This window comes from Rhinatrema bivittatum, chromosome 7, assembly GCF_901001135.1.
Source record: "Rhinatrema bivittatum chromosome 7, aRhiBiv1.1, whole genome shotgun sequence".
NCBI lineage: Eukaryota > Metazoa > Chordata > Amphibia > Gymnophiona > Rhinatrematidae > Rhinatrema > Rhinatrema bivittatum.
The window spans coordinates 86,517,823-86,540,773 of record NC_042621.1 but is presented as its reverse complement, the minus strand read 5'-3'; the positions used below and the strand labels follow the sequence as shown (position 1 = coordinate 86,540,773).

At 49.2% G+C, this 22,951-nt stretch overlaps 1 protein-coding gene across 1 annotated transcript in view; it reads left to right on the top strand.

The window, feature by feature from the left end:
* CDT1 (chromatin licensing and DNA replication factor 1) overlaps positions 1-22,951 on the top strand; it is a 58,066-nt gene that overhangs the window by 18,906 nt on the left and 16,209 nt on the right. The window contains exons 4-7 of the mRNA XM_029608622.1: positions 787-981; positions 1,858-2,003; positions 19,495-19,598; positions 20,255-20,443. Of these exons, the coding sequence (XP_029464482.1) occupies positions 787-981; positions 1,858-2,003; positions 19,495-19,598; positions 20,255-20,443 (634 nt within the window). The remainder of the gene's footprint in view (positions 1-786; positions 982-1,857; positions 2,004-19,494; positions 19,599-20,254; positions 20,444-22,951) is intronic.

The window sequence follows — 22,951 nt, the reverse complement described above, 5'->3', positions numbered from 1 at the left end:
ATTTGTAGGCGGAGTTTGTTTTGATAACTGCTCTGTCTCCATCTGCTAAGGGGGAGGGGGGGGGGGGCAAAACTCAGGAGTCTGGACTGATCCGTGGTACTACAGGAAAACAATTATCGGGTAAGAAACTAATTTTCCTTTGAGTTTGCTGGTGTACTAGAGGACAATCCTGTTCGTATCCCAGATCAGTCTGGAGAAGTGGGTTTATGCATCCCTACCAGGAGGAGGAGGAGGCAGAGAACAAAACTTTGAGGCACTGCTATATAACAGTGAACCTCCGTATTTCTGTCTCTAGCATTTGGTAGAGGTACAAACCTGCAATCTGGAGTTAAAAAAAAAAAAAAAAAAAAAAAGAATTTTAAGGAGATTTTAGCTCCCCGATGTGGGCATTGGTCTCTACCAATATGAATTGGATAGCACTTTGTAGAATGTATAGGAAGAAGAACCCTTATGTTGTGACCAATACCGGGAGTACACAGAACTGGTTCTAAAGCCCATTTGGGGAAAATAGGCACCCAAGGCAAAAACAAATTCTAATAGGGGACTCCACAGACACAGATATAGAGTTGAAGTATAGCACTGGGGATAACTGGTGTTTATAGGCTTATTATTAAAAGTGGTAGAGAACCAGTGGAGGAATCTTGTCCGGGCAGAATGGATGGAGCAATTGGTTGTCATTTAATGTGTTACTTCTTGGATGATTAGATTGCTTGTGGTTTTGCATTCTGAATTTTGCTAGTTCAAAGAAATTAGCTGGTGTAAAGTCTCTTCCTTCTGTGCCATTAGGGAGAAAGCCCCTGCATACCAGCGATACCACACCCTCGCCCAGGACACTGCCCCAGGGCTTACTCTTCCATACAAGTACAGAGTCCTGGTGGAGATGTTTCGCAGCATGGATACCATCGTGGGGATGCTCTTCAACCGCTCCGAAACTGTCACTTTCACCAAAGTCAAGCAGGGGATCCAAGACCTGATGCGCAAGTAAGCAGCTTTAGTGATGTAGCGGCAGGCCTCTGCCTTTACATTAGGAGCCCTTCCCTTGTGCATGTCTCTAATCCCTATTGGCACAGCAGCTGTCCGAACAGTGCCGTGCAGGATTCTTGTGGTGGGGCTAGCGTGGAATGTGCAAGCTTCGCTGTTCCTTTAGCCCTGTGCCCTTTTACGAGCATGAAATTTTGTTTGCTTTCCAAAAATGCCTATTAGGTATGGATTTAAAGCAGCAGCTTCTGTTGGTTTCGTTGGTTGTCTAAATCCACCCGCTTTCTTCACAGCACTGTACACATGCTGGTCCTGCCTGGTTTGGGGTTGCTTCTCTGCTTGTCTTTGAGTTGTGTATCTGTAGTGCTTCTAGATGCTTGCTTTTTCCTTTGTTTAGCCAGTGGGAGCTTGCAAGGTTTTTTGTTGCACTCTTGGGAATTTTTCCATTCGTAATAGTGGACACTGCTATTAATTGCATCAGTAGCATGGGATCTTCTTGGTGTTTGGGTAATTGCAGGTTCTTGTGGCCTGGTTTGGCCTCTGTTGGAAACAGGATGCTGGGCTTGATGGACCCTTGGTCTGACCCAGCATGGCAATTTCTTATGTTCGTATGACACATTTACAAGTGAATCCTCAAATTTCTGGAACAATTTTTTTTCTGCTGGGAGTGAAGCAGTCGGATTAATGAGAGCGCTAGCTTGACTGAGTGGGATATGCTGACTGCAGTTTGAAGGGAACTATGTGGCAGTGTTTAATAGAGAATAGAAACCTCTGTTCCCATAGCACTTGCTAATGAAATGACGCTCCACCCAGAGTATCCCTTCCCCATTCCTTGCTCACAAAAACAGTCTATGAATCTGCTTTCTTATTACATTTCAGGCCATTTCAGGAGCGGCATGTGGGGCAGATTAAAGCAGTATACCCTACTGCATATCGATTCCGGCAGGAGAAGAATATCCCAACATTCAGGGATGACATGAAGAAGTCGGACTATCAGCTCACCATAGAGCCATTGGTGGGCCAAGGTGTGTAGTAGTTCTAGGTATTCAGACATCTGGCCCCCCAACTGGAAGGGAAGGTTTCAGTGACTATTCAGTTGCTTTAATTCATTCAGAGAGAGGCAGATATGCTCCTTCACAGAAGTGGCATGGGGAGGAAGTTAGTTTGACCTTGGTATTGGGTAAATCGACAGCACCTCTATGAAAGGAAAGCATGGTGGATTATCCTGAATCTAGCAAAGCTGCAGGATCCCAAGTGTAATGGAGCTTATAAAGTAACCAGACAGATTAGGGTGAGTATTGGATGAAGCGTACAGGAAAATTGGTTCTTACCTGCTAATTTTCGTTCCTGTAGTACCACGGATCAGTCCAGGACAGCTGGGTTTTCCCTCCCCCTCCAGTAGATGGAGATAGAAAAAGACTTCGCAGACTCTGTCCTATACCCCTGAGGTGCCACCTAGTGTCTGCCAGTATTATACTGTACCCAAGCAGAAACTAGAAAAACCATAAAACTATTTCCCCTGAAGAGCAGAAGAAATGAAAACACCTGAAACCTTATGAATGAATGAAATAAACATTCCCAAAACCTTTCCCTGAAAAGGGGGCATTCAATAAAACTTGCAGAAAAATTGATCAGCTACCGGCCGAGCGGACTCTCCATTTTCCCCCGGATGGGCGTCTGGACTGATCCGTGGTAGTACAGGAACGAAAATTAGCAGGTAAGAACAAATTTTCCTTTCCCTTTATGTACCCGGATCAGTCCAGGACAGCTGGGATGACCCAAAGCTTTCCTAACCAGGGTGGGACTGAGAGAGTCCCGCTCGCAGTACACTGGTTCCAAAAGAACCGGGCTCGGGCCCGGACGTCCAACTGTCTTAACTCCCTAGACTCGGAAGTAGAAAGATCTAGGCCCGCCAAGGATGGGAGCGCCACCGTCTGATTCAAATGAAGAGGACACTACTTTCAGAAGAAAGGAAGGAGAACCGTTTGTAAAGAAAGGGCTCCTAACAAATAAGGCCTGTAGCGCTGCGCTGTGCCGATACGCTAGCCACGAGGAAAACTACCTTCATCGTCAGATCTTTCAAGGTCGCCCGTGTCAGCAGCTGCTCAAAAGGCGCATTACAAAAGGGCACGGAGAGCCAGGTTGAGCTTCCACGAAGGACAGGGGTTCCGAATCAGAGGATGAAGATGTTTAACGCCATGCAGAAAACAAACCACATCCGGATGAGACGCTAGAGTGAGGCCCTGTACCTTTCCCCAAAAACTACCAAGGGCTGCCATCTGAACTTGTAGGGAATTGAAGGCTAGACCTTTTACTAGACCTGCCTGCAGAAAGGCCAGAACATCCAGAATAGTAGCCCTGGACGGCTCCACCATGTGGTTCAGGCACCAGTCCTTGAAAATACCCCAAACTCTGGCATAGGCTATGGATATAAAAGGTTTACGGGACTGCAAAAGCGTAGTAATCACCTCCTCAGAGTAACCCTTATTTCTCAGTCTCCGCCTTTCAAAAGCCATGCCGCTAGACAAAAGCGATCTACCTCTGTGAAATAAACGGGACCTTGTCACAGCAGACTCTGGGACGGATGAAATCTTAGCGTGCCGTCTACCACTAGATTGAAGAGGTCCGCAAACCACGGGTGCCTCGGCCACTCTGGCGCGACGAGTATCACCTTGTCTGAATGAGCCTTGATGTGGCGTAGAACCTTGCTGACCAACGGCCACGGCGGAAAGACGTACAACAGAATGACCCTTGGCCAGGGAAGCACCAGGCTCTCTTCGATGACTGAAAAATTGAGGAGCTTTGGCATTGCGATACGTCTCCACAGGTCCATCGCAGGCCTGGACCATCTGTTGCACAGGAGACTGAAAGCCTTGTCGGGGACTTCCCACTCTTCTGGATCAACTGGTGGCGGCTGAGAAAAATCGGCCTGCACACTGTCCACTCCGGCAATGTGAGAGGCTGCTATCGTGCACAGGAGCTGTTCCGCCCAGCTGATTAAAAGTTGAGCCTCCATCGCCACCGGACAACTCAGAGTTCCGCCCTGACGATTGATGTAAGCCACCGTCGTCGCATTGTCGGTGAGAATCCGCACTGATCTCCCCTCTACTAAGGGAAGGAGGGCCTGTAGCGCCAACCGAACCGCTCTGGTCTTCAACCGATTGATCGACCAAGAAGACTTCGACCTCATCCACTGACCATGCACTGCTGTTCCTCGACAAGCCGCTCCCCACCTGGAAAGGCTGGCATCTGTGGTTACCACTATCCAGGAGGGAATTTCCAAATCCACACCCCATCGTAATCTGGACACAGCCACCAAAGAAGACTGGACCGTGCCAAATCTGTCACAGCTGGTAGTCTGAGAGAAGAATCCAGAAGACCGTCCCCCAGAATCTGGACCTCTGAGGAAAAGAGCCTCTGCTCCTGGGCCTGTCCTCTGGCTGCTTGTGGACCATATTCTCTCCCAGAGACTTAATCATGTCCTCCAACTGTTAGCCGAAGAGCAGCTTTCCCTTGAAAGGCAAGGAACTCAGCTGAGCTTTCGAGGAGACATCCGCCAATCAATTTCTGAGCCAAAGCAGCCTGCGGGCGGAAATGGCGGAGACCATTGTTCTTCCCAAAGTGCGCAGGAGATCATACAGTGCATCCGCACTGTAAGCCGCCGCGTCCACTTCCGAAAGGGATGCCCCAGATTGTAAGTGCTGCACCCAACGCAGGCTCGCAAGCAGAGCAAAACTGCTGCACATGGCCGCCTACACTCCCTGGGAGGAGGGCTCAAATATCTTTTTAAGCTGTACTTCCAACTTTCGGTCCTGCAAATCTTTTAGGGTGGTCTTTGTAGTGACTGCAGAGACTGTCGCCTCCACCTTGGGTACCCTGAGCAGCTCCAGCGCATCCTCCGGTAGCAGGTTCAACTTATCCATAGTGCGGCTGACTTTCAAACCTAGATCTGGAGTGTCCCACTCCCGGAACAAGAGGTCAGTGACAGACATAAGAAAGGGAAAAGAGCGAGCCGGACCTCTTAATCCCGCCACTCCCATACACGAATCCTCCTGCGGGACTTCAATTCCGAGCTCTTCCAGAATATTCGGGATAAGTAGACCTAAGTAGACCCAATTCATCTCTCCAGAACAAGCGTACAACCTTGGGATCATCACCGTCCACCGTAGAAGCGCCTCCCTGCTTGGGCACCAGTGGCTGACCATCCTGGCCTGCATCTACCCCCTGAACATCTTGCGGGGAAGGGTCTCCTCCATCAGATAGATCCGACGAAGACTAATCATCCGGACCTGCCACGGATCTGAGAGGGCACTTAGACTTAGTATGCCCCCTCACTAGTGGGGATTTGGGATGCTTATCGGAGGAGGGAATCTGAGACCTTGCTCCTCTTGCGTTTGGATGCTCTCCGTGCCTTGAATATTTTGTGAAAAAACATCACCAAGTCTGAGGAGAACGACAAAGAAGACCCATCTGAGGCCCCCTCAGGATCACCATCCAAACTATCAGCCCGATCCTCCTGCGACCTACCCCCCCCCCCCCCCCCCGAGGGCCCCGGTCACGGGGAGAGAGGTGGCGGGGAACTCCGTGCCTCCATTGCGGCGCTCTCTGTATCCCTTAACGTTTTCAAAATGGCTTCCGTCCCTACATTAAGCAGGAATGCATCAGGCGGCTGCGGCTGAGGCATCCGAGGCTCCGGGCGCCGCAAAGAACTGCTGCTGCCACGGGGATTCCCCTCAGCGGACCTCCCCGAGGTCCATTCACCTCCCGAGACACAATCTGCTCAGATGCCAGCTCTAGAGAGGTGGGTGCGTGCGCTACCGCTTGCGGAGCAGGCCGCACCACGAGGCGTAGCCTCTGGCTAAATTTAGCTTCGATCAGCTGAGGTAAGCTCGCCAAAAAATAGACCGGTTGGCAGGGGCATTTGCGCGAGCCGAAACACGGCGGTAAGGCAGGCAGAGAGGAGCTGGAGAGAACGCTGGACCGGCCGACCAGAAAAAAAACGTACCTTTTTTTCCCGCAGTGCTCCGAAGGCTGTGCTGAGTTGTCTGCCGTGGGTGAGTGAGCCGGGCTCCCCGGTATCACCCGTCGGCTGTAGCAGTCCCCGGGTTGTCAATCCCCTGCTCTTTTGCCTATGATACCAGGGGGGATGGTCCCACCAGGACCTACCAATCCCCTGGGAGGCTCAAAGGAATTTGCTGCGTCTTCTGCCGCGGTTTTCACAATCTTGAGTACATCTTTTTTTTCTTTCCTTTTTTTTTTTTTTTTTTTTTTTAAAGAGCCTTCTAAGGCGCATCTACTGGCTTGGCTGGCTGGAGCTGGGGATCCTGATCCATATCCAGTCCCTCGCCAGGGGCCTGCGGAGGAGACTCGCCTTCATCCACCCCGTCTGTATCTGAACAGTCCACCTGACATGAAAAGGACCGGAGAGGGTGTTTGGCCTTGGGGGCTTCTATGCCACTGTGTGACTTGCTATGCTTGAAGTGATGAAGCTCCTGTCCCAGGCCCCAGCGACGGCGGGACCTCACGGGGTACCTTAGTACCCTGGCTCTTTGCTGCTTTTCATGCTTTGAAGGCTTTTATACAGCAACAAAACAAAATCAGAGAACGAGGAAGACGACACATCAGAGTCCTAGATCTGTGCTGCCTGCAAGTCGCCCCCCCCCCCCCCCCCCCCCCCGGGGCAGCAGGATGTGGCAAAAGAGGTGGCGATGGGCAGCCTTCTCCTGCTCCCTGAAAGTTCGCAGTAAGGCTTCAGTACCTGCGCTGAGAAGAAAAAGGTACTGAGGCTGCCGCAGTAATTCTGCCCTTCCAGGGTCCCTATGTGCTCTAGAGCACACAGGGACCCTGGGAGGGCAGAATATATATTTATTTTTTATTTTTTTTACCTGGCTGAAGACAGACTGGCTGAGGGTGAGTGAGCCGGGACCCCTGCTTTTTTTTTTCTTTTTTTAATTTAAAGGGATCCTTAAACTAAGCTTCTCTTCTAAAATTTAAGAGACTAAAGTCAGACTAAATCCATCCCTTAACTCAGCACCTCTATCAGACACTAGGTTTTGCACCTCCGCCATCTGCTGGAGACAGAAAAATACTGGCAGACACTAGGTGGCATCTCAGGGGTATAGGATAGAGTCCGCAAAGTCTTTTTCTGTCTCCATCTGCTGGAGGGGAGGCAAAATCCAGCTGTCCTGGACTGATCCGGGTACATACAGGGAATTGGATTTTAGGAAATCTTTTGACACCATCCTTCATAAGAGCCTTATAAACTGAGCAGACAACAGAGGATGGTAGTGAATGGAAATTTTCATTAAGGAAAGAAGGGCATTTATTGGTGATCAGCAGGGATCAGTCTTGGGGCTGGTTCTGTTTAATATTTTCAAAAGTGATAAAGCCACAAGGGAGAGCATGTTAAGCTCTGTCTTTTTGTGGATGGTACTAAGATCTGCAACTCTATGGACGCTACCTGCTAAAGTGGACAGAATGGGGCACTATCTAGGCACCTAAGTGGTCACGTGCTTGGCAGCTAATACTGAGTCTGTATTGTGTGGCAATCCAAGTGAGGAGGACATGATTGAGGGTGACAGGTCTCTGGTTCATCTTATCTAAGGATCTGAAGATTGCAACATAGTATGTCAAGGCAGTGGCCAGAGGAATGCTGCATGAGGAGAGAGAACCAGTAGAAAAAAGGTGATAATGTGTCTGTATAAGATATTGGTGAGACCTCATCTGGAGCATTATGTCCAGTTCTGGAGGCCTGGGCCTCTGAAATGTAACAGACTGCATCAAGGCCGTCCAGAAAAGGGCTGTGCAGAGTGCAATCTATGATTAAGGGAGGCTACTTGGCAGACAGTTATTTATTTTATTTATTTAAAGGTATTTATATACCGTTTTTTAAAATAAAATTTTATCAAAACGGTTTACAACATGTTAAAAATAAAAATAAAAATAAAATATAACTAAAATAAACTTAAATACATAAATTTGACTAAATAGCTAGATGATAACTAGCTAAAAACAAATTATTAATTAAATTAAAATAAAATAAAGGTAGCGTGCCTTGGGCAGGGAGGGTAAAAAGGGGGAACGAGAGGGGACGAATCGTAATATCCTTAAAGAACACTGATGGGAAGATAGGGGAAGGGAGAAGTTAAAGTGACATGTAACTGATGAGAGAAATTTGGGAGATGAAGTTTCATTTATGATCAGGGGGTTGCTTAGTGGAAGTATTAAATGCTTGTTGAAAGAGGAATGTTTTTAGAGCTTTTTTGAAATGATGAGGATTTGATATTAAGCGAAGAGGGTTGGGTAGTGAGTTCCAGAGTGATGGTCCTGCTACTGAAAAAGCTCTTTTCCTGGTGATGTCTAATCTGGCCTGTCGTGGTGATGGAATGTCTAAGAGATTTTGAGTAAGTGATCTTAAGTGTCGGGTGGGTTTGTAAATACGGAGTAAGGTGCAAAACCAGGTGGATGAGGAATTATTAATTAGACTGTGAATGATTGAGATTACTTTATATTTTATCCTGTACTTTATGGGTAGCCAATGAAGAGAATGTAGGATGGGTGTAATATGATTGCGAATGGAGGTACCGGATAATAAGCGAGCAGCACTATTTTGAACTAGTTGTAGCGGATGAATTGATGAATCAGATAGACCTAGATAGAGAGCATTACAATAGTCTAGACCAGAGAAAATGAGAGATTGAAGGACAGTCCTGAAATCACGATAGAAAAGAAGAGGACGAAGACGTTTCAGAAGCTGTAATTTATAGAATGATTTCTTTGTTAGGGAGGAAATTTGTTGTTTCATGGATAAATCTGTATTTATGGTTACTCCTAGATTTATGGCGTAACAATTAATTGGGATGGTTGAACCATTGAATGTGAAATGGGATGGCGGACCTATAGAGGAATCTGTAATGGATGTTAAATGAACCAATTCAGTTTTTGATGGATTTAATTTTAAACGATTATGAGATAGCCAAGAATTAATGGTAGATAGGTAGAGTGAAACTAATGAAAGGGTGTCAGACCAGGAAGTTTTATAGGGTACCAGAAATTGAATGTCATCTGCATAAATTTTGAATTGTAAATTGAGTGAAGATAAGATGTGGCAAAGTGGAAGAAGATATATATTGAATAGTATGGGAGACAATGAAGATCCTTGGGGAACGCCAGAGGGAATTGTGTAGGGAGTGGAAAATTGATGATTGATATTAACTTGTTGAGGGCGATCTGTAAGAAAGGATGAAAACCAACTTAATACTGTTCCAGTGATACCTATTGCTTGTAGTCCTGAGATGAGAATTTGGTGATCAACCGTATCAAATGCTGCTGAGATGTCTAAAAATACTATAATATAGTCTGTGTATGAATCAAAGGCCCGGAATAATGTGTCAAAGGTAGATATTCCTTAAAGAGAGAAATAATGCGCAAGACATTTTTAAGTGCAAAATTAAGTTCCTGAACGTACCCAGATCAGGCCAGATAAGTGGGTTTATTCATCCCTACCAGCAAATGGAGGCAGAGGACAAAACTTTGGGCACGGTTACACATCTGAGAGCCACCTGCAGTCCCTCTGTATTTCTCTGCCTCCAGCAAATGGTAGAGGTGTTTATTTGCAGTCAATAGCTACTTTTTCTTGCCGATGTCCCACCTCCCTTCCCTATACACTTTTTCGTTGGGATGTATAATAGGGTGCTGCAAACAAAGCGGGTAATTCTCTGTAACCAAGTGTTACCTGTATGTGTCATGACCTAATGTTTGGATAATTTGCCTTCCACTCTGCATATGCCTTCCAAATCTTCACAAACTTATGCTTGGTTTTGTGCTTATAAGCTGAAATCTGACACTATATATATTTTCGCAGCCCTTCGGTGTACATCTGAGGGTGATGGAGTCTGGGGTGATTTCCAAAAATGTGCAATTACACTCTTAGCAGCGGTGAAAATAAATCGAACCAAAATGTTTTCATTCTCTGCTCCCTGAATGAGTGGGGCATTCAGTAGCGCATGGTGTGGTAACTCATGAACGGGTTTTGCTAAAATTTCTCTCAACCAAGTGATAATGTCTACCCATAAATTCCTGTTCCTGAACATACCCAGATCAGTCCAGAGAAGTGGGTTGTGTATCCCTACCAACAGATAGTCAGAGAACAAAAACTTTGGGCACTGCAATATATACAAGAGTGCCACCTGCAGTCCCTCAGTATTTCTCGGACTCCAGCAGATAGTAGAAATGCACTCCTGCAGTTTTTTGTTTTTCAGTTAGAATTTTTTTTTAGTTGCGGTCTCTTCCTGAGGTGTTAGGCACTATCGTGGGTCATCCCTCAGTGGAAGCCGGGCGTCCGGGGGATTGGATATCCCTGTCAGGGTCTTGCCCGCCACAGTTCGGTGTGTGGCTGGGGCCCCTGGAGAGGTTTTCCCCGGAATTTGTCCTCCTAATGAATGAAGTCTTTCTGGCGCAAAAATGCTCGGCGGTTAAGAGGCCCAGACTCCCGGGAGGAGATGTACATCCACCTGGAAAGATAAATCGGGGCGCAGAGCCTAGGCAGCGCTCTGTGGATCACTCGCCAGAGAGAGGATGGTGCCCAGGGACCACAAGGCCCGATTCTGGGGTCAGGGTTGGCACCGCCCGCGAGAGCGGATGCAGGGAACAACCCGGATCAGGCACATGTGGATACGGATGATTCAGATGACCCTGATACCCCGCCTGCGGAGGGAAACAATCCCAGTGTGGTCCGCCTATTTAAAAGGGAGGAGTTGCGGCCCCTTATTCCACAGGTCCTGGAGGTCCTGGGCCTTAAGGTTTCACAGTAGTCTGACAATGAGGGGGTTAATCTCGTCCCATATCGCAGGGGTGGACAACGTGAAGGCGGATTTTCTCAGCAGGCAGCAGCTCGATCCAGGAGAGTGGGAACTGTCTCTTGAAGTGTGGCACCATATTTGTGCCAGATTGGGGGGGTGCTTCAGCTGGATCTGATGGCAATGCAGGCCAATGCGAAGACAGAACATTTTTTTCAGCTGTCGCCGAGAGCAGGGCTCGGTGGGCATCAACTCTCTCGTGCTTCCCTGGCCCACGGGAATTCTCTTGTATGCCTTTCCGCCCTGGCCCCTCATAGGTCGGATTTTCCGTTGCATAGAACTTCACCTAGGAAGGGTAGTCCTAGTAGCACCGGAGTGGCCACGTCGACCGTGGTTTGCAGATCTGGTGCATCTGGCTCTCGAAGGTCCGTTTACAGCTGGCTCACCTGCTGCGTCTGCTCCATCAGGGGTCCATATTTTCAGATCGGGAGGATCACGTCTCTCTTGCGGCTTGGCTTTGGAGAGGCAACGTTTATGTTTGAAGGGTTATTCCAAACACGTTATTTCCACTCTTCTGCAGATGCGACGCCCAGCCACCTCTATGGCCTATGTGAGAGTCTGGAGACTCTGAGTCATGGTGTCGTCAGCGGGACTGCGATCTCTTAGCGGATATCCCTCGGGTGCTTGACTTTCTTCAGCAGGGGCTTGCTAAGGGTTTGGCGTTCAGTTCCCTTCAGGTACAGGTTGCAGCCCTGGGTGCCTTGAGGGGAAGAGTTAATGGCTATTCAATTGCGGCACACCCGTATATTGCTCTGTTTCTTAAGGGGGTCAAGCACTTGTGGCCTCCCGTCCGTTCTGTGTCCCCGGATTGGAACTTAAATTTGGTGCTACGGGTGCTATGTGACACCCCTTCAAGCCTTTCCGCAGATCCTCTCTGAAGGACCTGACTTTGAAGACTGTGTTTTTGGTGGCCATTTGCTCGGCTCGTCGGATCTCGGAATTAGAGGCGCTGTCGTGTCAGGATCCTTTTCTGCGGATTCACGGCGACTGGGTGTCTTTGTGCACAGTCCTATCCTTTGTCCCTAAGGTTGTTTCGGCCTTCCATGTAAACCAGACTGTGGAACTACTAGGGTTTCCACATTGGTCTCAGGACTTTCCTCAGGACAGGGATCTTCATCATTTGGATGTACTTACTGTGCCTTATTGCATTATCTGGAGGTTACCAATGACTTCTGATGTTCCGATCATTCATTCTATTTGGTGGTCCAAAGAAAGGGCACAAAGCGTCTAAGGCAACCATATCTCGTTGATCAAAGAAGCCATTTGTTCGGCATACATAGCCCAAGGTCGTCAAATTTCTTCGGGACTCAGAGCTCATTCCACTAGGGCCCAGGCTACTTTGTGGGCAGAGTGTCAACTACTGTCGCCTCAAGAGATCTGTAGGGCGGCGGTGTCTTCTATTCACACTTTCACTAAGCATTATCGATTGGACGTTAAAGCTACTGATGAATCGTCCTACGGTGAGTGTTCTGCGTGCAGGTCTTCCGGGTTCCCGCCCAGTATAGGGTGGCTTTGGTACATCTCACTTCTCTGGACTGATCTGGGTATGTTCAGGAAATGAAAATTGGTTCTTAACCGCTAATTTTCGTTCCTGTAATACCACAGATCTGCCAGAGGCCCACCCCTTTCTTCAGATACCGAAAGACTGTCTTGGGCTAGAGTTTAGCTATGTTTTCTTTCACGAAGCTTGTTTTTTGCAGAAATGATTGGAGCAGTTATTTCGGTTGGAGTTTTTTGTTTGGGCGAAGGGGTGGTCAAGGTTTGGTTGGGAACGGCTCTTTGCTCCTTAGTTCTGTTAGTGTGGACTTGGGTACAGGACAATACTGAGGGACTGCAGATGGCAGTGCCCAAAGATTTTGTTCTGACTCCATCTGCTGGTAGGGATGCACTCTCTGGACTGATCTGTGGTTTTACAGGAACAAAAATTAACAGGTAAGAGCCAATTTTCATATATATTTACATTCCCATCACGTATGGTATAGCGAGCCTACTTCAGAACATCCTCTCCAGCATTCACTGGGGAAAGTCGGGGATATCTTATGCCTTCTAAGTGGGTAATACCACCTAAATAGAACTTTGAAATTGAGCTCTGAGTGAAGCTGAGATGAGACTTTTGCCCATATGATTGAATATATCCTCCCATTCCTTTTGAGAGAAACTCCTCCCAAGCCCTTTAGTGAGTAGGTTTCATGGGTAATATCACTCAGCATAGCATAATGTTGATAGTAATTTAGTATTCCCTGTATGTACCAGGATCGGTCCAGACGGTGGGTTATGACCCCCCGTCCAGCAGATGGAGTCAGACAAGGCTTCGGAGGGTGCTGTCATATTAACCAGTGCACCCTCTGTGAGTCTCCAGTATCTCTCTGACTCCAGCAGATAGGAGTAGGGGAACCTGGTGCTTCCCCTGTTTGGAGGATATTCTCTCCTGGTTACTATTTTTTTGTTTGTCCCTTTAAGGTTGGATCAAGTCCTTTTAATTAAAAAAAAAAAAAAAAAAAAAAAGGAAAATTTTTTAGTTTTTCTGGTGGAGTGCGCTGTGGCTTGCAGGTAGCTCTGTTTCGGTCTCTCCCCCTCCTATCCCTCCGTGGGGTAAGTGGTCTCCTTGGTTTTTCTATTTTGTATTTCTGAATTTTTTTCACAGGTCCTTGCTGACATTCAGGGGGGTGGAAGCTGGTGGTACCAGCCTCTTCCTCCCCCCCCCCCCCAATATTCCCTGGGGCCACTGCACACAGAGGTCACATTCCTCTGTTGCCGATCCTGGGGGCAGTGGTGTAGCGGAGGCGGTTTCCTGCTCCCCGCGGCGCGTCTTCTCTGCTGGCACCGGCCGCAGCTTGCCCCCCTCCCCGGTCACCGCTGAGCATGCTGCAGCCTTCCCGATGCTCGGCGTGCGGTGAGCTGGGGTCGAGGTTGTCGCAGGTGGGCCTCTGTTCAAGGTGCCTCCCTGGTGGGGAGGGCACCTCCAGGCTGCCAGACAGATTTTCTTTGCGCGCCTCAGGCAGCAGGGGGCCAGCCCCATCTCCGCTTTCAGCAGGAATGGCGGCCATCTTGAATGCAGAAGAGCACATGCAGCAGCCATCAGAGGGTGAAAAGGAGGATTTTATCGATATGCCTCCACCGATTCTGACTGCTATCTGATTCTCCTCAGGGGGCCCAGGACACAACAGGGGGTGCCAGGCACCCTCCATGGGGCCCCCAGGGTGCATTTTGCCCCTCCGCTGGGAGTGGCGGGCCCTATACCAGATCCGGGGGGATCCTCCGTCGCCACATCCGGATGATCCGCTTTTGGCAGCGCAGCTCGAAGGAGATGACCCGCAGGTACTCTGCATCTTTCAGAGAGAAGAGCTCGACGCTCTTATTCCTCATATCCTGCAGGAGCTGGACCTAGAGACCCCCCCCCCCGGACCCTCTGCTCCAGTCGTCGCTTTATCCACCAAAAAAGGGGACCCTGTCCTAGCTGGCCTGCACCTGTTGTCCCAGGGTTTTCCCACCCATTCCACCTTCCTTCAGTTATTGACCAGGGAATGGGATATTCCCAAGACTTCGCTTAAGGTCCGGACGGCAATGGAAAAGCTTTATCCTCTCCCCGAGGATTTCCTGGAGTTTCTCAAGATCCCAAAGGTGGACTCGGCGGTTACCAAGAGGACAATATCGGTTACTGATGGCATGGCTCTGCGGGATCTTCAAGAGAGGAAGCTGGAGGTCTACCTCAAGAGTTTTTTTTTTTTTTTTTTTTTTTTTTTTTTGAGGTCTTGGCTTTGGGAGTCTGTGCTGCCATTTGTAGTTCCTTAGCGCAAAGGGTGGGACTCCACTGGGTTCAGCAACTGCTCACCTCTCAAGACCTGCCGCCGGAGGAAGCAAACCAGGCGGACCGCCTGGAGGCCGTCATAGCCTACGGAGCGGACGCTCTGTATGTCCTGCTCCATGTCCTGGCGAGGTCCATGGTTTTTGTGGTTTCGGCGAGGTGCCTCCTATGGCTTTGCAACTGGTCGGCAGATTCCTTTTCCAAGTCTAATCTGGGATCTCTTCCCTTCAAGGGCAAGTTTCTCTTCGGTGATGATCTTGACCAGATCATCAAGTCTTTTGGGGAAATTGTGGTCCATCGCTTGCCCGAGGACCGCCAGCGGACCTTTAGGTCATTCAATTCCTCTAGAACTCACTCCCATACACAACGCTGCTATCGCGGTTCCAGACAGCCGGTGCCCCGGACACCTTCCAGATCCCAGTCCTGGCCCCATTCCTTTTGCGGCTGCAGGCCACCTCGTGAGGGGACGAATCAGGGGGCCTCGTCCAAGTCCCCTCAATGATGCCAGACTCATCCACTCCTCGACTCCCCGGATCGGAGGACGAATATCTCTCTTCTACAAGGAGTGGGTCCACATCACTTCAGACCAGTGGGTCCTAGACATCTTAAGGAGCAGTTACGCATTGGAGTTTGCTCGCGTCCCAAGGGACAGGTTCCTCTTCTCGCCTTGCGGACCGAGTCACAAGCGACTGGTTGTGCAACAAACCCTAGACAGGCTCCTGGATCTCGGGGCCATCTCTCCTGTCCCCTCCGAGGTGGGCTTGGGTCATTCAATTTACTTCGTGGTACCCAAAAAGGACGGTGCCTTCCGTCCAATCCTGGATCTCAAGGAGGTCAACAAGTCCCTTCGGGTCTTCATTTCCGAATGGAGACCCTGCGCTCAGTGATTGCGGCAGTACATCAGGGAGAGTTCCTCACCTCTCTCGACCTGTCAGAGGCCTATCTCCACGTTCCCATCCTCAAGGCCCACCAGAGGTTCATTCGTTTCAAGATCTTGAACCAGCACTTCCAGTTCCAGGCTCTCCCATTCGGCTTGGCGACTGCCCCACGGATCTTCACAAAGATCATGGTGGTAGTGGCGGCAGCTCTCCGGGAGGGGATTCTAGTTCATCCCTACCTGGACGACTGGCTTATCCGGGCGAAGTCTTTCTCGCAGGGGCTGGCGGCAGTCACCCGGGTTGTTCAACTCCTCCGGTCTCTTGGCTGGGTGGTGAACTTCGCCAAGAGCTCTCTGACTTCGCAACACTTGGATTTTTTGGGAGCACGCTTCGACACGGTTCAGGGCAAGGTCTTCCTGCGTCCGGACAAGGCGCAATCCCTCCGAGACCAGATTCAGCGCTTCACCGTGCTCCCTGCGCCCACTTCCTGGGATTACCTACAGATCTTGGGATCCATGGCTTCCACTATCGATCTCGTACCGTGGGCTTTTGCGCACCTGCATTCATTACAAGCAGCATCGCTCTCTCGCTGGGAGCCAGTTTCACAGGATTATCAGCTTGTCCTCCCTCTCCCTCAGCTTGCCAAAACCAGTTTGCGTTGGTGGTTGGATTCTCGACACCTTACACAGGGCATTCCTTTCGAGATCCCTGATTGGATGTTGGTCACCACCGATGCCAGTCTGACCAGTTGGGGGGCAGTGTGTCAACTAAGCTCAGCACAGGGGCAGTGGATGAAGACGCAAGCTGCCTGGCCGATCAATCGTCTAGAAACAAGCCATACGTCTGGAGCTTATACACTTCCTGCCTCTGGTGCGGAATCGAGTGGCAAGGATCCTGTCGGACAATGTGACTACAGTAGCATACATCAACCGACAGGGCGGTACGAGGAGCTGACATATGTTGCTCGAAACAGCCCGCCTGATGTCGTGGGCAGAGAGGCGCCTCTCAGCCTCACACATTGCAGGCATAGACAACATTCAGGCGGACTACCTGAGTTGACAGACTGGATCCCAGAGAGTGGTCCCTCTCAGAGGCAATGCAACTTCTCATTCGTCACTGGGGGACACCCCATCTGGATCTCATGGCAACGGCTCACAACGCCAAGGCATCACGATTCTTCAGCCGCAGGCGGGAGTGCGGCACAGAAGGCGTAGACGCTCTCGTTCTCCCTTGGCCGGGTCACCAACTTCTATACATCTTTCCTCCATGGCCTCTAGTGGGCAAGGTACTATGGAGAATAGAGCTACATCAGGGTCCCGTCATACTGGTGGCCCCGTAATGGCCGCAGCGCCCTTGGTTTGCGGACTTATTCAACCTAGCAGTGGACGGCTTGCTATGTCTGGGCCATCTTCCTCACCTGCTCCATCAAGGGCCGGTATTTTTCGATCAGGCAGAACGCTTCTGTCTTGCGGCCTGGCTTTTGAAAGGTGCAGTCTCTAGCGCAAAGGATACCTGGACGCAGTAGTCTCGACCCTCCTCAAAGCTCAGAAAACCTAGACTTGGGTCGCCTACATGAGGGTCTGGAAGGTCTTTGAGTCTTGGTGTGTCGCACATGGCACTCCTACCACAAGGGCCTCGGTTCCTCAGATCCTTGAGTTCCTTCAGGACGGACTGGAAAAAGGGCTCGCTTACAACTCACTGTGTGTACAAGTTTCCACGCTGGGCTCTCCTCATTCAGTCTGCAGACTATCCCTCTCTGTCTCATCCGGATATCACCTGCTTCCTCAAAGGAGCGAAGTATCTACGGTCTCCAGTTCAGGATCCATGTCCTTCTTGGAGTCTCAATCTGGTACTTAAGATTCTAACAGGTCCTCCCTCTGTGTAATGCCACCATCAAGGATATCACCCTAAAGACAGTCTTCCTGGTGGCCATTTGTTCCGCACGCTGCATCTCGGAGCTCCAAGCACTTTCATGCAGGGAACCCTACCTCCACTTCTCGGACTCCGGTATCTCTCTGCGCACAGTACCTTCTTTTCTCCCCAAGGTCGTCTCGACTTTTCACGTGAATCAGACGGAGCTTCCGTCTTTCACAGCCGACTAGTAAAGAGCTCTGTCACCTGGATGTCAAGCGCAGTCTAATTCGCTACTTGGAAGTCACTAAAGATTTCAGAGTCTCGGACCATTTGTTTGTTCTTCGGTCGGGACCAAGGAAGAGGTCTCAGGCCTCGAAGACAACGATTGCTAATGGCTCAAGGAAGCCATAGTGGCAGCGTACATTGGAGTGGGTTGGACTCCTCCATTGAGTATCAAGGCCCCATTCACTTCATTCGCAGGCCGCATCCTGAGCGGAATCTGTCAGTCTCCTCTCGAGATTTGCCAGGCAGCGATTTGGACGTCGTTGCATACTTTCGCGCGACATTATCGGCTGCACCTTCCGTCAACCTCTGGACACTCTAGCGACAGGGTCATTTGAGCAGTTCTTTCAGGGGCCCATCTGATTTAGGGAAGCTTTGGTACATCCCACCGTCTGGACTGATCCTGGTACGTACAGGGAAAAGAAAATTATTCCTTACCTGCTAATTTTCGTTCCTGTAGTACCATGGATCAGTCCAGACGGCCCGCCCTGTGGTGGTTGGAATTCTGGGGTCTTCCTGCTCGATCTGTTCTACTCATTCTGCTTTTTGATGTTTGCCTCAGTTTCTTGAGGCTGTTTGACAGTTCTCTTTGCAAGTTAAAGTTGTGGCACCAGTTGCCTTAGTTCCTTTTAATCTTTCTGATTGGTACACTTGATCCATCCTTCTTAGGTGGTTGTTCTGGCTTTGATAGTCTCTATACTGAAGACTCACAGAGGGTGCACTGGTTAATATGACAGCACCCTCTGAAGCCTTGTCTGACTCCATCTGCTGGATGGGGGGACATAACCCACCGTCTGGACTGATCCATGGTACTACAGGAACGAAAATTAGCAGGCAAGGAATAATTTTCTTGTTCTGTCTGCATTCTTGCATAAGGTTTCAAAGTTGGAGATGCCTTGTTGTAAATGGGTATTTATCATTGACTGTGAGGCAAAATGCCGCAATTGGAGATATGGGTATATAGCAGTATCTGGCAACCCAAATCGAAGTTAAAGGTCCGGGAAAGGGAGAGGCCCACCCTTGGAAGTTCTCTGCTGAAAGACTCCTTGTTCTGCTGCTGGGCCTTTAGCCTCTAATGAAGATGGTTTTCAAAGCTATGTTGAATTCGTTACAATATTCTGGAGTTTCTCTGACTGTGGTTGGTGGTTATCCAGTTCAGAGGTATCCATCCCAGGAGCTTGGTTTGCCCTATTGTAACTTATCTTGGCCTGGGGACAGGTCAATACTGAAGGACTGCAGTGCCCAAAGTTTTTTGTCCTTTGTCTCTATCTGCTGGTAGGGATGAATAAACCCACTTGTCTGGACTGATCTGTGGTATTACAGGAAAGAAAATGAGCAGATAAGAACCAATTTTCCTTTCTAGAACAAAGGGTTCTGATACAAAGCAGAAAAGGGGGTAGGCTTATGAGTAACAGAATAATTCTTCCCGGAGAGGGCGGTGGATGCTTGGAAATGAAAACTTGCCATAAGCACAGAGGATCCCGGACTTTGAGGGGAACCCACAGTAACTGGGCTGTGGCACGGTAACAGGAATTCATTTAGGCAGACTCGGATGAGCCTTACTCTTCTTATCTGCTGTGATATTCTAGGTCTGTAACATGTTCCTCTTTCTTCCCTTCCCCACTTCAGCGAGTCCTCAGCTCGGCATTAGAATGTTTTGTTTGTAGCAGAGCGCTTTTTATCCTGGAGTTGTTTTGTACTTATCTGTGTAGCAAGTAGTTGCTTTGGCATTTTTTTTTTTGCTTTCTGCTTTTTCAGTGGAATTGTCTGTTTTCATATGTTTAGCAATGGAGTGTTACTTCCCTTGAAACCCTTCTCTTCTCTCCCACCACGTCTTTAGTGGAGACCACAGATGGGCATCTGCAGTTGGGTGCATCACACTTGCTGGAGCGTCGCAGTGTATTCCACAGAAATCTGATGAATATAGTAAAGCACCATCACAAGGTAAGGGCTACAAGTTCTCCTTTAGGATAGGTTGATCAGAAGGGCTGCTTAGGATTAAAAAAAAAACCCCCACCTCATTCACTTGGGTGTATACCTCATTGTCATCTTTTGTTCTAGATTGGAAGCTGATGATCTCCGTTAAGCATTTTATAAATCTAGTATTGCAGCACCTTTGCTTCCTATATAGGAAATAACTGCTGATGGTCTGTGTGAGTGCAGAAATGAAAGCTGGGGTGTTACTGGGTAGAAGCAGAAATGGTTTGGCTAAACTTTTTTTTCTTTATCCACTAATGAGAAATTGTCAGTGTTTGGCTTTCTGCATGAATGATACTCTCTCATTGGAGAGTCTTTGCACTGAACTTGTATATATTAAATGTGGCTTCTGACAAGCAGCCATTCACCAGTCAGCCAACGAGTATCACTGGTTCCAGGCTACAGAGTCACCTGCTTCTATACATCAGGTCTTACAATGTGGCTTTGACCATCGACAGTACTAGTTAGTTGACTTAGATATCTAGCTTGTAACTATTTGTCTGGTTCTTTGGTGTGCAGCCTTTAGGGCCCAGTCTTCTGATTTTATAAACCTTGTTCCAGCCATGCATCTTCCCCCCTAGAAGCATTTGGGTAAATTTCTTGGTTTGTCCTTTCTTTGCTAGGCATTCCTTGCTTCCCTGAATCCTCCAATGTCAGTACCAGATGACAGACTGACCCGATGGCACCCACGGTTTAATGTGGATGAAGTCCCAGACGTTGATCCTGCTGAGCTCCCACAGCCCCCACAGGTGGAGAGGCTCACTACAGCTCAGGAAGTGCTCAGCAAGGCACGTGGCATGATGACTCCCAAGGTGAGGGATTGTGGGGAGGCCATCACTGTACAAGCTTTGCTTTATAAGTGCAATTTCTATGTAAATGAAATCTGTTCTGAACAAAGACGTGATGCACTTTTTTTTTTTTTTTTTAACAGTTGCAAAATAGTAATTTCCTTTATAGAGGGTCCCCTTGAGTGCTCCAAACCAGCTTGGACTTTAGAATTTCCACAATGAATAGACAGATTTTGAGGACCACTGCTGATAGTACACTTGTAAAGGTTGTAATGGGATTTTTATCCTATGGCAGTTCTGGTGGGTCAGCAGATCTGTTTTAATTACTGCATTTTGCTTCTTTAATTAAGCGGTACTGTGAATTCTACATTACCGGGCTCGCTAATTTTAAGTGCTGACTGAATAGGATGGGTTAATAAACGTGGATAATGGTGAGCCAGTGGAAATGTTTGGATTTTCAAAAGGCATTTCACAAAGTTCCTCATGAGATTCCTGAGGGAGTTTAAAAGTTTTATATGAGAGGAGGAATTATGAATTGATCAAAAAAATAAGAATCAAAGTAGGCCTGAGCAAACAGTGCTAGAATTAAGGCAAAGGAATGGAGAATAAAACTGAAAATATACCCTGTGGTGTGTCTGCAGCTAGTGTACCACATACATTTCAGATTTCCCTGTATGTACCTGGATCAGTCCAGACTGGGTTTTGCCTCCCTTCCAGCAGATGGAGACAGAGGAAAACATTCAAGAGCACCCTCTCTTGGTGAGCCACCTGCTGCTCCTCAGTATTTCTGTGTATCCAGCAGATGGAGGTGGTTCTGATCCAAGCAAAAAAAAATTTGATTCTATCTTGGAGTCTCCCAGGGGGTTTGAGAGGTCCTGGTGGGACCATCCCCCCTGGTTGCAGGCGTCTTAGAGTAGGGATTGGGAACTCCGATCTTTGTCCTGAGTCGGCTGGTGGGCCAGCTCCCTCTCCCCTCTCCTTCTCCCCCTCTATCTCTGCCTTACCAGACTCCTCAGGGAAGTATTCCTATTTTTTTCGTTTAATTGTTAAAGTTAAAAAAAAAAAAAAAAAAGTAAACTGTGCAGGCAGCTGGTATTCGTCTGCTTCCCTTTGGCAGCAGGTAGGACAGGGGATTCCCCGAAGTAGGGAGCTCAGGGTTATTTTTAGTTTACTTATTTTTATCGGGCCAGCCGGCAGCTGCCTCATGGCATTTCCTTCTCCCCTCAGGCATACCGCGAACGGGCCGTTGCTCCCACTGTGGCGATCGGCTCTCCAGCTGCGTTTCTTCGGGGCGTTTGTAGTCTGTGCCACTCCGGCGGGGCCGCGGCAGCTGAGTCACAGCAGCACAGTGCCGGGAGGCTGCTCGCTGCTTTAGAGGCTCCAGGTGATCCGTTCCCCCCCCTCAGCACGGGAATGGCGGCCATTTTGGGTGCTTTTTGCGCCACGGAGAGCAGAGCGTTGGGGGGAGGGGGATCTCCTCTTCCTCTCACCAGCTGATTCCAGTCCAGGGGTGGCCTGGGGAGCCGCTGAGGGCTCCCCTGATGCAGATCTTGACCCTTTAGAGGGTACTTCTGCAGGGCCCCCGATGTTTTCTCCACAATTAATTTTAATGCATCAGGCCTTCCTGGCTAGTACTGGTGAAAAGAGGGGACCCTCTCCGCTTCAGGAGCCTAGCAGCCCACTGTGCAAGATCCCTAGAAGGGAGGAGATGCCGGTGGAGATGTGGATTCGTTGGGTACAGGGCCCAGGGGCGCAGAACGCTCCCCGAGAACCCTCTTCAGATGACTCTGACCAAGGGGAAGGGCCGGTGGCCCCCCTCCCTCCCGTGGATGACCCTGACATTGGTGCAATGTCGGAGGGTGACTACCTGAAGGAGGTCCGCTTATTTCAGAAAGATGAACTGGCGCCCTTGATTCCTAACATCTTGGCTGAACTGGGCATTGTGGACCCTCCTGCTGATCCAAGCCCCATCACGGTGGATCCGGTCTTGGTGGGCTTGTGCAGTCCTGTGCAAACCTTTCCTCTGCATGACATGTTGGGGCAGATGATCCTCCGGGAGTGGAATTCCCCGGAAACAGGCCTCAAGGTTAGCAGGGCTATGAACAAGTTGTATCCCTTGCCTGAGGACGTGTTGGAGCTGCTGCGGAGTCCAAGAGTGGACGCATCAGTCTCCGCGGTTACTAAGAGGACTACTATTCCAGTAGCGGGGACAGTGGCTTTGAAAGATTTGCAGGATCGCAAATTGGCAGGTTACCTCAAGAGGATCTTTGAGGTTTCTGCTCTGGGCATTCGAGCTGTGGTCTGCAGTAGCTACATGCTCCAGGCGAGCCTACGCTGGGTACAACAGTTGCAGAGTGCCAAGGATCTTGCGCTGGCGGAGGCAAAGAAAGCTGAACGTTTGGAGGCTGCGGTATGGGTCTGATGCCCTATATGACCTCCTCCACACATCCTCACGAACTATGGTCTCTGTAGTCTCAGCCCGGAGACTCCTGTGGCTACGGAATTGGTCTGCGGACATATCTTCTAAGGCTC